A 13,082-nucleotide genomic window follows, 5' to 3' on the forward strand; every position below is an offset into this window, starting at 1 on the left:
GCTGTCAATTTGAATATATCATAAGATGCAATTAAACCTTTTGTCATTTAAAACAGATTTCTGAACAAACATTTTCTTCAATGTAGGTCTAGTTTCAAATTTATCTTTCAACACTCAAAAATATGCTAGCGGTTTATCCTTCTTGTCTTTATGAGAAGTTTCAAAATGCTTCTGCAACTTACATGGACCCATACTTTCATTGAAAAGTGTAGTCATACACATTGTGATGGCCTGGGACTCGGGCTCAGGCTTGGACTCGGAACCGGAAGAAGCTCAGTCCGCACCGGATCCTCTGCCGCGGACATCAGCTGAACCTAGTCTGGGGCCTGATCCTGAAGAGCCTCAGTCTGCTCAGATCCCCTTGCAACAAGCACCAGCTGGGCCGAGTCAGGGGCCTGAGCCTGTCCTGGCTCCAGGTGCTGAGAATACCTCATTGCCGACAGCTGGTCCGCTACCGGCTGGGTCAGGAGAGGCTCAGGCGGCCCCTGGGTCCAGTAACCCTCCGGCGTCTCCCGAGCTGCAGAGACTGGGCTGAGAGGAGGAGAGACCTGAGTACTTGCAGGAGGAGTGCTCGCCTTCAGGCAAGGCAGGGTGGTAAGTCATCGGGGGATTGGGACCGGCTGTTACCTCATCAGAGATCAAAGGTGGTCAGACCCCATCCCAGGTTGCGGGAGCAACATTGCTGCTCGCCAGATCCTGCCTGTGTTCCTGTCCTTGCCTAGCTTCCTGTCCTGCACCCTGCCTCAGCTTCATCAGACTGACCCCTTGTTGATTCCTTGGACTTTGGACTGGACCTGGACCTCACCTCTTGGATTACCCTTGGACCAACACAGTTTGCTCCCACCGCACCCACACTCCCCCATTTCTGGGGTGCGTTCAGCATAAACCAGAAGCCATGGCTGACCAGGTGGCTGCGCTAGTGGCATTGGCTCAGGACAACCAAACCATGGCCAATGCCATCTAGCAGCTAAACGATACTGTCACGTCGCTACAACATCGTTTGGACTCCTTACAGGCTCCTGGTGCCAATGCTCCAACTCCTGGCAAGTACCCGGTGGCCCTGCCAGAGAAATTTGATGGGTGGTCGCCCCTTTTGACAGACTATACCAGGTTTTGCAATCACGTGGAAACAGCGTTTGCCAACCCTCAGAAGTAGTCAAGCCAATCGGGCGATCTGGCGGTTGAGACAGGGCAAGTCCACAGTGGCCACCTGCTCCACGGAGTTCCGGCTGTTGGCTCAGGACCTGTCCTGGAACGACTCCGTGCTTCGGGACCAGTTTCTTGAGGAGCTCTCGGACGAGGTACTGGACCAATTGGCCACGTTAGATCGCCCTGCCACATTGGATACCCTCATTCAACGGAGCCTGCAGATAGACGACCGTTTGGAGGACCATCGCCAGGCCCGTGGCTGTGGGTGCCTCATGTTCCCAGCTCCAGCCTTCCCCTGCGGGTCCCCGGCAGCAGCAGAGTCGACGGAGGAGCTGATGCAGTTTGGGGCAGCGCAGCCTCGCCTCTCCCTTGCAGAAAAGACTGCGTCGGGAGGGGAACCTGTCTCTACTGCGGGGGGAGTGGACACTACACCCAGGCCTGTCCCAAAAAAGCACTCACCGCAGGGAAACCAACGACCCCAGTAGCTGTAGGCCCAAGCTACTGGGGAACGCAAACACTGCCTAGTGGGCCTACACTGGTTGAACTACGCCACCTTATTGTTCCAGTACGTATTCTCTCCCCCGGGCGGATCTTGGATCCTCACCCATGCCTTGGTAGACTCAGGGGCTACCCACTCATACATGGACTCCACCTTTGCCGCCCAACACCAAGTACCACTCCAGCCTAAAGCAGACCTCATGCAGGTGGAGGCAGTCGACGGTCGGCTGCTGCGCTCAGGCGCTGTTACCCAGGAGACCCAGCCCTTGGTCCTGTGCTTCCAGCAGCACCATGAGACTCGAACTCTGGACATTGCCACGATGCCCCGGTTTCCCTTGGTGCTGGGAATGGACTGGCTGGAGCTGTACAATGTACAGATCGACTGGATCCGCCAGATGGTGAGCTTCCCGGACCCATGTCCACATGTTGGGCCTAAAGTGATGGCGGCTGCCCCCATGGGGGAGGCTACCCTGGCACTTCTGACCATCTACCAAGACTACCAGGATATTTTCGAAGAAAAGGGCAGATTGGCTTCCTCCCCATAGGCCCTTCGATTGTGGTATTGACCTGCAGCCCGGGGCTCCTCTACCGGTAAGTCGTCTGTACTCCCTGACAGAACCAGAGTGCGAAGCCCTGCAGGACTTCCTTAGTAAGAACCTGGAGCCCGGGTTCATTCGGTCCTCTGCTTCACCCACCGCTGCGCCAGTGCTGCCCAGTGCAGGGAGCTTTGTCTCCGTCACGATTACCGGGACCTAAATAAGATCCCCATCCCAGACCGGTATCCCTTGCCCCTCATTACGGAGCTGCTGGAACGGGTGCAGGGGGCAAGGATGTTTACCAAGCTGGACCTCCGGGGGGCCTATAACCTGATCTGGATTCGTGCCGGGGACGAATGGAAGACTGCATTCAGGACTAGTTATGGGCAGTTCGAGTATTTGGTCATGCCATTCGGGTTGTGCAACGCACCCGCCGTGTTCCAACGGTACATCAACCACGTGTTCCAGGACTTGCTAGATAAGTATGCGGTGGTGTACCTTGACGACATCCTGATCGACTCTAGCAACCCAGCTCACCACAAGGGACATGTCCGGTCCATGCTGCAGCGCTTGCGGGAGCACCGCCTGTACGCAAAGCTCATCAAGTATGAGTTTCATCAGCAGTCAGTGGACTTCCTCGGACACCGGCACTCCCCCGACAGGGTACAGATGGACCCTGGGAAGGTGCCCACTGTCTGAGAGTGGGTGGCCCCTCGGAATCGCAAGGACCTGCAGCGTTCCTCAGGTTCACAAATTATTACCGGTCATTTATTACAGGCTATGCCCATTGTACTATCCCATTAACCCGCCTGCTGAACCCGAAGACGCCCTTCGCCTGGGACACAGAGGCCGAGGTGGTGTTTCAGGGGTTGAAGGCCTGCTTCCAGAAGGCACTGATTCTGCAGCATCCTGATCCCTCTCGTCCTTTTGTGGTTGAGACCGACGCTTCTAGTAAGGCTCTTGGTGCCATCTTGTCCCAGCAGCACAGTCCTGACGCACCACTGTTACCCTGCACCTTCTATTCTCGCCAGCTCCTACCAGTGGCGCGCAACTACACTGTGTGGGAGCAGGAACTGCTGGCCATTAAGGTGGCTTTCGAGGTTTAGCGTCATCACCTTGAAGGTGCACGACACCTGGTGGAAGTAAGGACCAAACACCGGAACTTGGAGTACCTCCAGACCACCTGTAAGCTGAACCAGTGGCAGATCCGGTGGGCGCTGTTCTTCTCCCGGTTGCAGTTCTGGATCCACTAAATCCCTAGCTCCCAAAATCAGGAGGCGGATACGCTGTTCCGGAAACCAGAGGATGTTGCGGAGATGGTGCAGCAGGTGGCCCCAACAACGATAGTCTCACCAGCAGCATTCCTGGCCATTCAGGAGACTGAGTCGCTGCTGAACGGGGTACGGAAGCAGCAACGGGTTGACACATGGGCTCAGGAACATATTCAGGAATTGGCCAGTGGATTGTGCCCTCAATACCCAGAACTGGTTGTGCACCAGGGTCTGCTGATGCACTGTGGTCGGTTGTACATCCCACCGGGGCCTTTGCGGGCCGAGGTGCTCCGGATGTCACACGCCGCCGCGGCATCTGGCCACTTCGGGAGGTATTGGACCACCCACCTAGTCAGCCGGGAATTCTGGTGGCCCTGCTTGAAAGCCAACATGGCACGGTACATTGGGGGTTGCGACGTCTGCCGGCGAGCCAAGGGATCAACCGGGAGACCTGTGGGGCTGCTACAGCCACTGCCAGTCCAGCCTCATCCGTGACACACGGTTTCCTTGGATTTCATGGTGGACCTACCCCCGTCTCGTCAGTGTACCTGCCTCCTGGTATTCACGGACCACTTCACTAAGATGGTGCACAGCGACCCGTCCCCGTCTGTACCCTCAGCCGAGGAGACTGTGCGACTATACCTGCAACACATCTTCTGCTTACATGGCCTACCGGAACGCTTGGTCTCCGACCATGGTGCCCAGTTCACCTCCCGCTTCTGGCACGCTCTACATCAGGCTCTCGGGACGGAGATCTGTCTTATCTTTGGCCTACCATCCGCAGACCGATGGACAGACGAAACGGGCAAACGTGGTGTTAAAGCAGTATCTCCGGTGCTACTGCAGCTTCCACCAGGACGATTGGGTCGACCACCTGGTGTTGGCCGAGTTGGCGTACAACAACGCAGTGCACGCTTCCATCCACCAGACCTCGTTCCAGGCCCACTATGGGTACCACCCGCAGTTGTTCCCAAGCGTGCTGCCGGCATCCGCAGTTCCCGCAGTGACAGACTGGCTGCAAGAGGTCTAATCCCAGCAGCAGCTTCTGACAGAGTAACTGTGCCAGGCCAAGGACACGTATAAGGCCCAGGCTGACCACCACCATCAGGAGGGGCCAGAACTCCATGTCGGCGATTGGGTGTGGCTCTCCACCCGGCACCTGCACCCCTCACGAAAGCTGAATGCTCGGTTTGCCGGCCCGTTCACCATCACACGCTCAAGGTTCACCGGATGAGTTTCACCCACACCGTCCAAGACCACAGCCGGTGTTGGTGTAGGGGGTGCCAAAATATGAGGTAGAGCATATCCTCTATTCCCGGTACTGCAGGGGGAAGCTTCAGTATCTCATCGACTGCTCTTGGGAACCGGCGGGTAACGTCCATGCACCCAACTGCCTCTGGGCCTTCCACGCTGCTTACCCTGACAAGCCAGGGCCAGACCCTCGGCCGGGGGGGGGCTTGGGAGGGGGGATGGTGTGATGGCCTGGGACTCAGGCTCAGACTTGGACTCGGAACCGGAAGAAGCTCAGTCCGCACCGGATCCTCTGCCACAGACACCAGCTGAACCTAGTCTGGGGCCTGATCCTGAAGAGCCTGTCTGCTCAGGCTCCCCTGCAACAAGCACAGCTGGGCCGAGTCAGGGGGCTGAGCTTGTCCTGGCTCCAGGTGCTGAGTATACCTCATTGCCAACAGCTGGTTCACTACCGGCTGGGTCAGGAGAGGCTGAGGCGGCCCCTGGGTCCAGTGGTCCTCCGGCGTCTCCCGAGCTGCGAGACTCAGGGCTGAGAGGAGGAGAGACCTGAGTACTCTCAGGAGGAGTGCTCGCCTTCAGGCAAGGCAGGGTGGTGAGTCATCGGGGGATTGGGACTGGCCATTACTTTGTCAGAGATAAAAGGTGGTCAGACCCCGCCCCAGGTTGCGGGAGCAACATTGCTGCTTGCGTTCCTGTTCCTGACCTTGCCTAGTTTCCTGTCCTGCACCCTGCCTCAGCTTCATCGGACTGACCCTTCGTTGACTCCTTAGACTTTGGACCGGACCTGGACCTCGCCTCTTGGATTACCCTTGGACCAGCACACATATCAAAAACATAGGTATTGTGTGGTCTTGTGGTGATAGAATAAATCTGTAGCCAAGATACTTGACTGATACAGATGCAGACTAATTTTACCTATGTTCCCAACTACAAAATAAAATCACTTATCAGAAATAAAACAGCGTTAGAACATCTGAACAAAGGCAAATGAAAAATTATGTCTGATCCCAATTGATCTTTACAAGGAGAAGCAACTGAAAACAGCAACTGCGAAAGGAATGGTAAACAGCAGCTAAAAATACCTGAAGATTACATGGAGTACTCTTGTATACATCAAAATACAGTACCTCCTTTCACAGCAATACTTACATGAAGAAACAGCACCCTACACACTAACACTGTTGCAGCCACACATCTTGCCCATGACAAATGAGATGTGTTTGCATTGGTGGAAGTGGGAGGGAGAAGGAAGTGGAAGGGACATTGCCGCAGGTTCCGCGTGGCGATCCATCCACCGGGAAGCAGGGTCACTTCTCTGTTCACTCTACTTCTGTTTTCTTTTATTGACAAAACAAAATAAAATAAAAAATTCTTTCCAGTAGCACCTTAGAGACCAACTAAGTTTGTTCTTGGTATGAGCTTTCGTGTGCATGCACACTTCTTCAGATACACTGAAACGGAAGTCACCAGACCCTTAAATATAGTGAGGGAGTGGGAAGGGGTATTACTCAGAAGCGTGGTGGGAATGGGTGATCAGTTGGTCTGCATGCACACGAAAGCTCATACCAAGAACAAACTTAGTTGGTCTCTAAGGTGCTACTGGAAAGAATTTTTTATTTTATTTTGTTTTGACTATGGCAGACCAACACGGCTACCCACCTGTTTCTTTTATTGGTCACTTTTCTGTTTTCTTTTATTGGTCACTTTTTTCCTTTTGTTTTCTTTTATCAGTCATTTCTGTTTTCTTCACTTCTCACTTCTGTCGCTCCCTAGTCTCATGCTGTGCCCCCCCCATTTATGTGATTTTCACCTGTGGCCCCCTTGGAATATCCTGGGGGGCCCAGGAGGCCATATGGCCCCCAGTTGAGCAACACCAATGTAGCCTTTTCTCTAAATGTTAATCTATTTGATTATTGTACACTTCTGTGAGCTAGCAGAAGAAAAAGGCTCCCATTATGCTTTATGCCAATTTCCCCCAACCTTGGGTCCAGATGTTAGATGCTCAGTAGAGCATGAGGCTCTTAAGCCGATGGGCCTGTCCTTGCCGCTGCTTGTCCACCAGGTTTCTCTTATGCACAGCAACCCAGGCCATCTGGGCGGGGAGGAGGGGTTGCAGTGATTTTTAGGAAGTCATTAGTTTGTACCAGGCGTCCTATTGGGAAGACCCAGTTTTCTGAGTGCATGTTCTGGAAGTTGGGCAATAGGGGCAGTACAGGATTCCTTTTGGTGTACCAACCTCCCCGCTGCATCAAGGATTCCCTGCCCGAGCTGCTTCAGGTCGTGGCGGATATGCTCCTGGAGACACCTAGCTTGGTTGTCGTAGGGGATTTTAACATCCATGCCGACACGACCTTACAAGGGGCCGCTCGGGACTTCGTGGGAAGCATGGCCTCCATGGGGCTGTCCCTGAATAAGTCTGGTCCAACTCGTAGCCGCGGACATGCCTTAGACCTGGTGTTTACCTCTATGGATGTTGGTGATCTGACACTAAGTAAAAGTGAAACAAAAGAAGTGCCATGGTCAGATCACTTCCTGGTGCAACTGGACTTCTCTGCGACCCTTCCCCTCTGCAGGGAGGTGGGACTGATTCAGATGGTCCACCCCCGCTACTTAATGGATCCAATTGGCTTCCAGAGAGTGGTAGGGGATGTATTATCCCATGTTGATGGCCTTTCAGCTGATTCCCTGGTGGCCTGCTGGAATGCGGAGTTAACCAGGACTATTGACTGTCTGGCTCTGAAGCGTCCTCTCCGATTGCATGGAGCCCGGACAGCCCCGTGGTTTTCCCCGGAGCTGAGGGCGATGAAACAGTCGCTGAGACAGCTAGAGTGCTGGTGGTGGAAAACTCATTCTGAATCAGACCGGACACGGGCTAGAGCTCAACTTCGAGCCTACCAAGTGGCAATGGCAACAGCGAAGAGGACCTTCTTCGCTGTTTCTATTGCACCTGCAGAAAACAGTGGCAGGAGACTCTTTCCAGGTGGTTCGCAATCTAGCAGAACCACCTTCGTCACCAGGGTCTGGTAGGGACCCCAAGATCTCCTGCAATGCTTTTGCAAAGTTTTTTGCAGATAAAGTCGCTCAAATTCGGAAGGAGCAGGGCCGGGGCGGGAGAGTGGGAGCAGGGCCGGGGTGGGAGAGTGCTAGAGCCATTTGTATCCCTTCCAATCAGGGTTCAGGCCTCATCATGGGACTGAAACTGGCTTGGTCGCGCTGCTTGATTATCTCTGGCGGGCTAGGGACAAAGGTGAGAGCTGTTTCCTGGTTCTGCTGGATCTCTCTGCGGCCTTTGACACCATCGACCATAACATCCTTCTGGACCGTCTAGAGGGGTTGGGAGCTGGGGGCACTGTTATACAGTGGTTCCGCTCCTTCCTCCTGCATTGGCTCCCAGTACGTTTCCGAGCACAATTCAAAGTGTTGGTGTTGACCTTTAAAGCCCTAAACGGCCTTGGTCCTGTATACCTGAAGGAGCATCTCCACCCCCATCATTCAGCCAGTGCCGAGGGCCTTCTGGCGGTTCCCTCACCCTCCCATCAGGGGTCAGAGAGATAAACAACTACCTGTCATTTAGAAAATACCTGAAGGCAGCCCTGTTTAGGGAAGTTTTTAATTTGTGACTTTGTATTGTATTTGTTGGAGACCCAGCCAGATGGGCGGGGTATAAATAATAATAATAATAATAATAATAATAATAATAATAATAATAATAATAATAATAATAATAATAATAATAAATTATTATTATTATTATCATCATCATCTCATGGTCATGGATGGGTTCATATCCCAGGTTGGGCAAAACATTCCTGCATTGCAGGGGGTTGGACTAGATGGCCCTCATGGTACCTTCTGACTCTACAGTTTTATGATTCTGTCCCTGACCATTGGTTATGGTGGCTGCGGATGATGGATGTTGTAGGCCAACAACTTCTGGGGACCAACAGTTGGGGAAGGCTACTATATGCCATGGGGTTGCCCTTGCACACATGCAGGTTGCATAAGCAGGAGGGATGGATTTTTGTATCTCATATTTTAAAGCACCTTCCAGTCGGTCACAGAAGCTTAATTTTGCAGTGGTTAACAGTAGCAGTACTGATATATAATTATTTAAAATGTGCTTAGCATTTTAAATTCTATATAGTTGTGTTTAGTTCTGTTTTCAGTAGCTCCAGCAGTGTTCTGACTCATTCACAAACTTCTGAAATACAAGTTTCATCAGTGACACAAAATACTGCTACAGTTTTAGCAGGTATTGTTAAATAACATCCAACACAGGCAATATGAGCACACATAAAACAAATATGCATTGATATGTTTAAGTATTATATATTATTAGCATTATATATTAGTACATGTTGAATATAGTTTTCTTTAACTTGAGAAATTATATGTGAAAATTTCCTGGAAGAATTAATTGCTACAAAGGAGTTTGGCCTCTTGCTGACCAATTGCAGAGAGGTATCATCTTGGGCATTTAATTCCAAGTTCCAACAAAGTAAATTATGCTAAATTTTGTTTAATCAAAGCACTTGGACTTGATGATATTGCTGATTGTGTGAAAGGGTTGCTTGTGAGTTAAGAATTAAGCCCAGTATAGAAGTAATATTCTGAATCTCTTAAATAATAATTTTTTTTTGTATACAGTCTCTTACAATACTCAAGGCGGTTTACAAGCAGAAGAAACAAAAAAATGTACATCTTATAACAATCTAATGCAATACAAAAATGTGATAATAAAACAAAATTTAAAATAAGCAATCTACATCAAAAAGTAACATTCAACAATTAGAGTAGTATAAAATATCAACATATAAAAGTTAAACAGAAATCCACTCAACAGTTACAATAAATAATTTCTAAACTAATCAATAAAATAACAGCAAGCCACAGTACATAAAATACAATACAAATTGAGAAGCAAAGACTAGAGGGCAGAGCAAAGCAGGTGGAAGAAGGCCTTGCCTAATGGAGTCTCTCCCCTCATGGTTAAGAGATCAGGATCGGACTAATATCACACTTTCTTCCCTCCCTTCTCCTCCTCTTCCACTGTAAGGCTATCTAAGGTTAGGACTTGTATTGGCACCAACCTTAAGCATAGTTTACATTTAAACAAGATATAGGGTGATAGTGCTAGTCCTAGTTACAGGTGGGTAGCCGTGTTGGTCTGCCATAGTCGAAACAAAATAGAAAATTCTTTCCAGTAGCACTAAAGTGCTACCTTAGTAGGACTAAAGTGCTAGTCCTACTCATAGTAGACCCATTGAAGTGAATTGACATAACTAGCTTTGATTAGGACTTAGTTGAATACAACTCATACCGATCAATTCTCTAGTTAAGAAAAAAAAACTGCAGTCTTAACCATGGTTAAGTCTAGTTTGACATAAACTGTGCTGGCCCTGGGGGTTCATCCGTGAAGCAGGGTCCAGGAGTCCAACAGGGGGTCAGTCTGGCAGAGAGCAAGGCAGGAAGCAGGGCAGGAGCAGGCACGAGGACACAGGCAGGCACATGTTAGCAACTCTGTTGCTCATGCAACTTGGGGCTGGAGCTGGCCGGCCTTTATCTGCCCCAAGGCATAGGGCAGCCCCGATCCTCCGGTGACTCTCCTCTCCTTCTGGCCTGGAGGCGAGCACTCCTCCTGTAGGCACTTAGCTCTCTTCGCCTCTCTGTCCTGAGCCTCCGCAGCTCAGGAGAGGCTGGTGGGTTACTGGACCCAGGGGCAGCCTCAGCTTCCCCTGACCGGGCTGAGAGTGGGGCACCTGCAGGCAATGGGTCCTCCATCCCATCAGGAGCCAGAGCAGACTCAACTGATGCCTGCACCTGAGGATCCAGCACAGGTGAGGACCCTTCAGGCTCAAGCCCTAGCCCCGGCTCAGCTGGTTCTGGAGGTGGGGAATCCTGTGCAGGCTGGGATCCCTCAGGTTCAGCATCCGAGTCTGAATCCCAGGCCATCACATAAACTTAACTATGAGGAGGGGTAAGATGCAGGGATTGAATGTACCATCCTGCTCTCATCTATGAAATTCTAAGTGTTACATCTCTCCTGGTTCTTACAGGGTGACTCACTGACATTTTACACTGTTGTTCTGTTAACCTTTCATCTTTTGGAATGCTATACAGGCATTTCCCTACTTGCGTGTGAACAGCATGTGTGCTCCCGCTGACACACACACCAAAAAGGGGGTGGGCAGGAGAGGAACAGGGGAATCCCCACTCATGCACATCCTGGTGACGTGTGCAGCGGCCCAAAACGGAACCCCCACATAAGTGGGGATTCTCCTGTACCCTTCAAAGAAATTCTTATCTTAGCTGTGTTTGGTATTTTGAAGATCTTGCAAAGATAAATACATACAATTTCTTTTTAAAAAAAATTGGTAACATGAACAAACCTACTGTTTAATACTATATATTTGAAGGGGGAAGGGAAGAGTATCAATACAAAAACAAAATATCTTGACTTATTTAGTTTAATCAGACATTATAATGTAACAGAAATGTTTCTGCACTGCACTTTATCGTTTTTGATGCTGAAATTAACTACATTGATTTATTTTAACAGTAAAACAACAAAAACAAATCTTTTCATATATGAAATTTTCACAAAATAAACAAGAACAAGGTGATTGGTCTGTGCACCAGCTTTATATTACCAGTCATGTTAGCTTTTGGACAAATGAGCTAAGAACAATGGACCAACATTGCTAACACTTCTTGCTTCCTTCTAACTGGTTTTGTTTTGTTTTTATAGTGGATGATGTTGGGGAAAAGCTCGACCATATTGGAAACACACCATTAAAAATCAACAGTGAGGTTTCACATGAAAACCTATCTAAAGATGATGGTTTTGGTTCTGAAGTTATTAAAGTTTACATATTTAAAGCTGAAGCTGAGGATGATGTGGAAATAGGTATGTATCCCAGCTTCTGTTATTGCTAGTTTCTAGTGTTTTCAAAAATTATTTATTAAATTTATATACCACTCTTCATCCAAAGATCACAGGGAGGTTTACAAAGTAAAAGTCCAAAATGAAAACACAAAATATCTATCATCATCATCAGAACAACAAAAATCAATAACTCCTGTGTACAAGCACATGTAAAGGGCCATAGATTGTTTAATCAACCAAAGGCCTGATTATAGAAGAATGTTTTTGCTAGGTGCCTAAAAATAAGTGGTGAAGTAACCAGGCAAGCCTCTCTGGGAAGAGCAGTAATCTAGACCAGGCATAGGCAAACTCTGCCCTCCAGCTGTTTTGGGACTACAACACCCATCATTCCTAGCTAACAGGACCAGTGGTCAGGGATGATGGGAATTGTATTCCCAAAACAGCTGGAGGGCCAAGTTTGCCTATGCCTGATCTAAACCCTATCAAGATTAGGCCACCGCCAACAAACAGTGCCTCAGTCTTACCTGGATGAAGCTTCAGTTTGTTGGCTCTCATCCAGTTCATTCCTGAGGCAAGACAACATTCCAACACATCCATTTCCACACCTGCAGGTGTAAAGTAGAGTCGTGTGTCTTCAGCATATTGCTGACAACATATTCCAAAACTGGATGACCCCACTCAGCAGTTTCATGTACATGTTAAACAGCATGAGGGATAAAATCGAACCCTGAGGAACCCCACATTAAAGGCTTCACAGCTCTCCCCAAGCATCACCCTCTGGAAATGACCATCCAAGTAGGACTGGAAACACCACAAAGCAGGGTTGCCCATCCATCCTGCACACACCCAAACCAATGAGGACAAGTGACTGGAATTTTAGTTCTTTATTAGCAAAGCACTCGGTTACATCAGCTCCTAAGGATATGCACACTATTCCACACTAACTACCTGGCTAGGCAATCTACCTCTGCAGACAGGTGCTCTTGTCTTGGACAGTTTGAGCAACAGTATAGCCACTCCCCTTCCTGCTTTCTTAAACTTACTAGTCTGATGCTGTGCCTGCAAGTACCCAATGGCTTCTCCTGACTGGCAGCTCCAGCTGCTCCCGTTGCTTCAAGTCTCTCCATGAGCGTGGAGACAGTAAATTGGGGGGACAGAGGGGATTCCAAAGGCACAACTGTCTCTGGACCCATCACAGGCTCTTCAGCTTCTGATACTTCCTCCAGCTTCCCCACCTCCTTTCCCTTGGTCTGTGGCCACCTCTAGCTTCACCCTGGCAGCTGCCTCGGGTGGCACAGAATCCCCACAAATCACTGGCCTCTTCACCTGGATTTTCAACCTCACCTGACTCCTCTGCCCACACATTTTCCCAACTCTCATTTTCCTGCCCGTCCATGACACCAACTCAAGACAGCTGCTCCAGAAGGTAATTACTTAGATTTTCTGAATCCAGAGCAGGTTTCTTGAGGCATGGTTCAAGCAGGCAGGGAC

At 49.8% G+C, this 13,082-nt stretch overlaps 1 protein-coding gene across 12 annotated transcripts in view; it reads left to right on the plus strand.

Moving 5' to 3' along the window:
- LOC117039784 (zinc finger protein 711-like) overlaps positions 1-13,082 on the plus strand; it is a 63,665-nt gene that overhangs the window by 29,885 nt on the left and 20,698 nt on the right. For 11 of the 12 annotated variants that reach the window (XM_033136979.1, XM_033136980.1, XM_033136968.1 and 8 more), the window contains one exon: positions 11,454-11,612. In XM_033136979.1, the coding sequence (XP_032992870.1) occupies positions 11,454-11,612 (159 nt within the window). Of the gene's footprint in view, positions 1-9,032; positions 9,204-11,453; positions 11,613-13,082 lie in introns of those variants that run through there. The other variant, XM_033136976.1, reaches the window with a different exon arrangement.

This window comes from Lacerta agilis, chromosome W, assembly GCF_009819535.1.
Source record: "Lacerta agilis isolate rLacAgi1 chromosome W, rLacAgi1.pri, whole genome shotgun sequence".
Lineage (NCBI taxonomy): Eukaryota > Metazoa > Chordata > Lepidosauria > Squamata > Lacertidae > Lacerta > Lacerta agilis.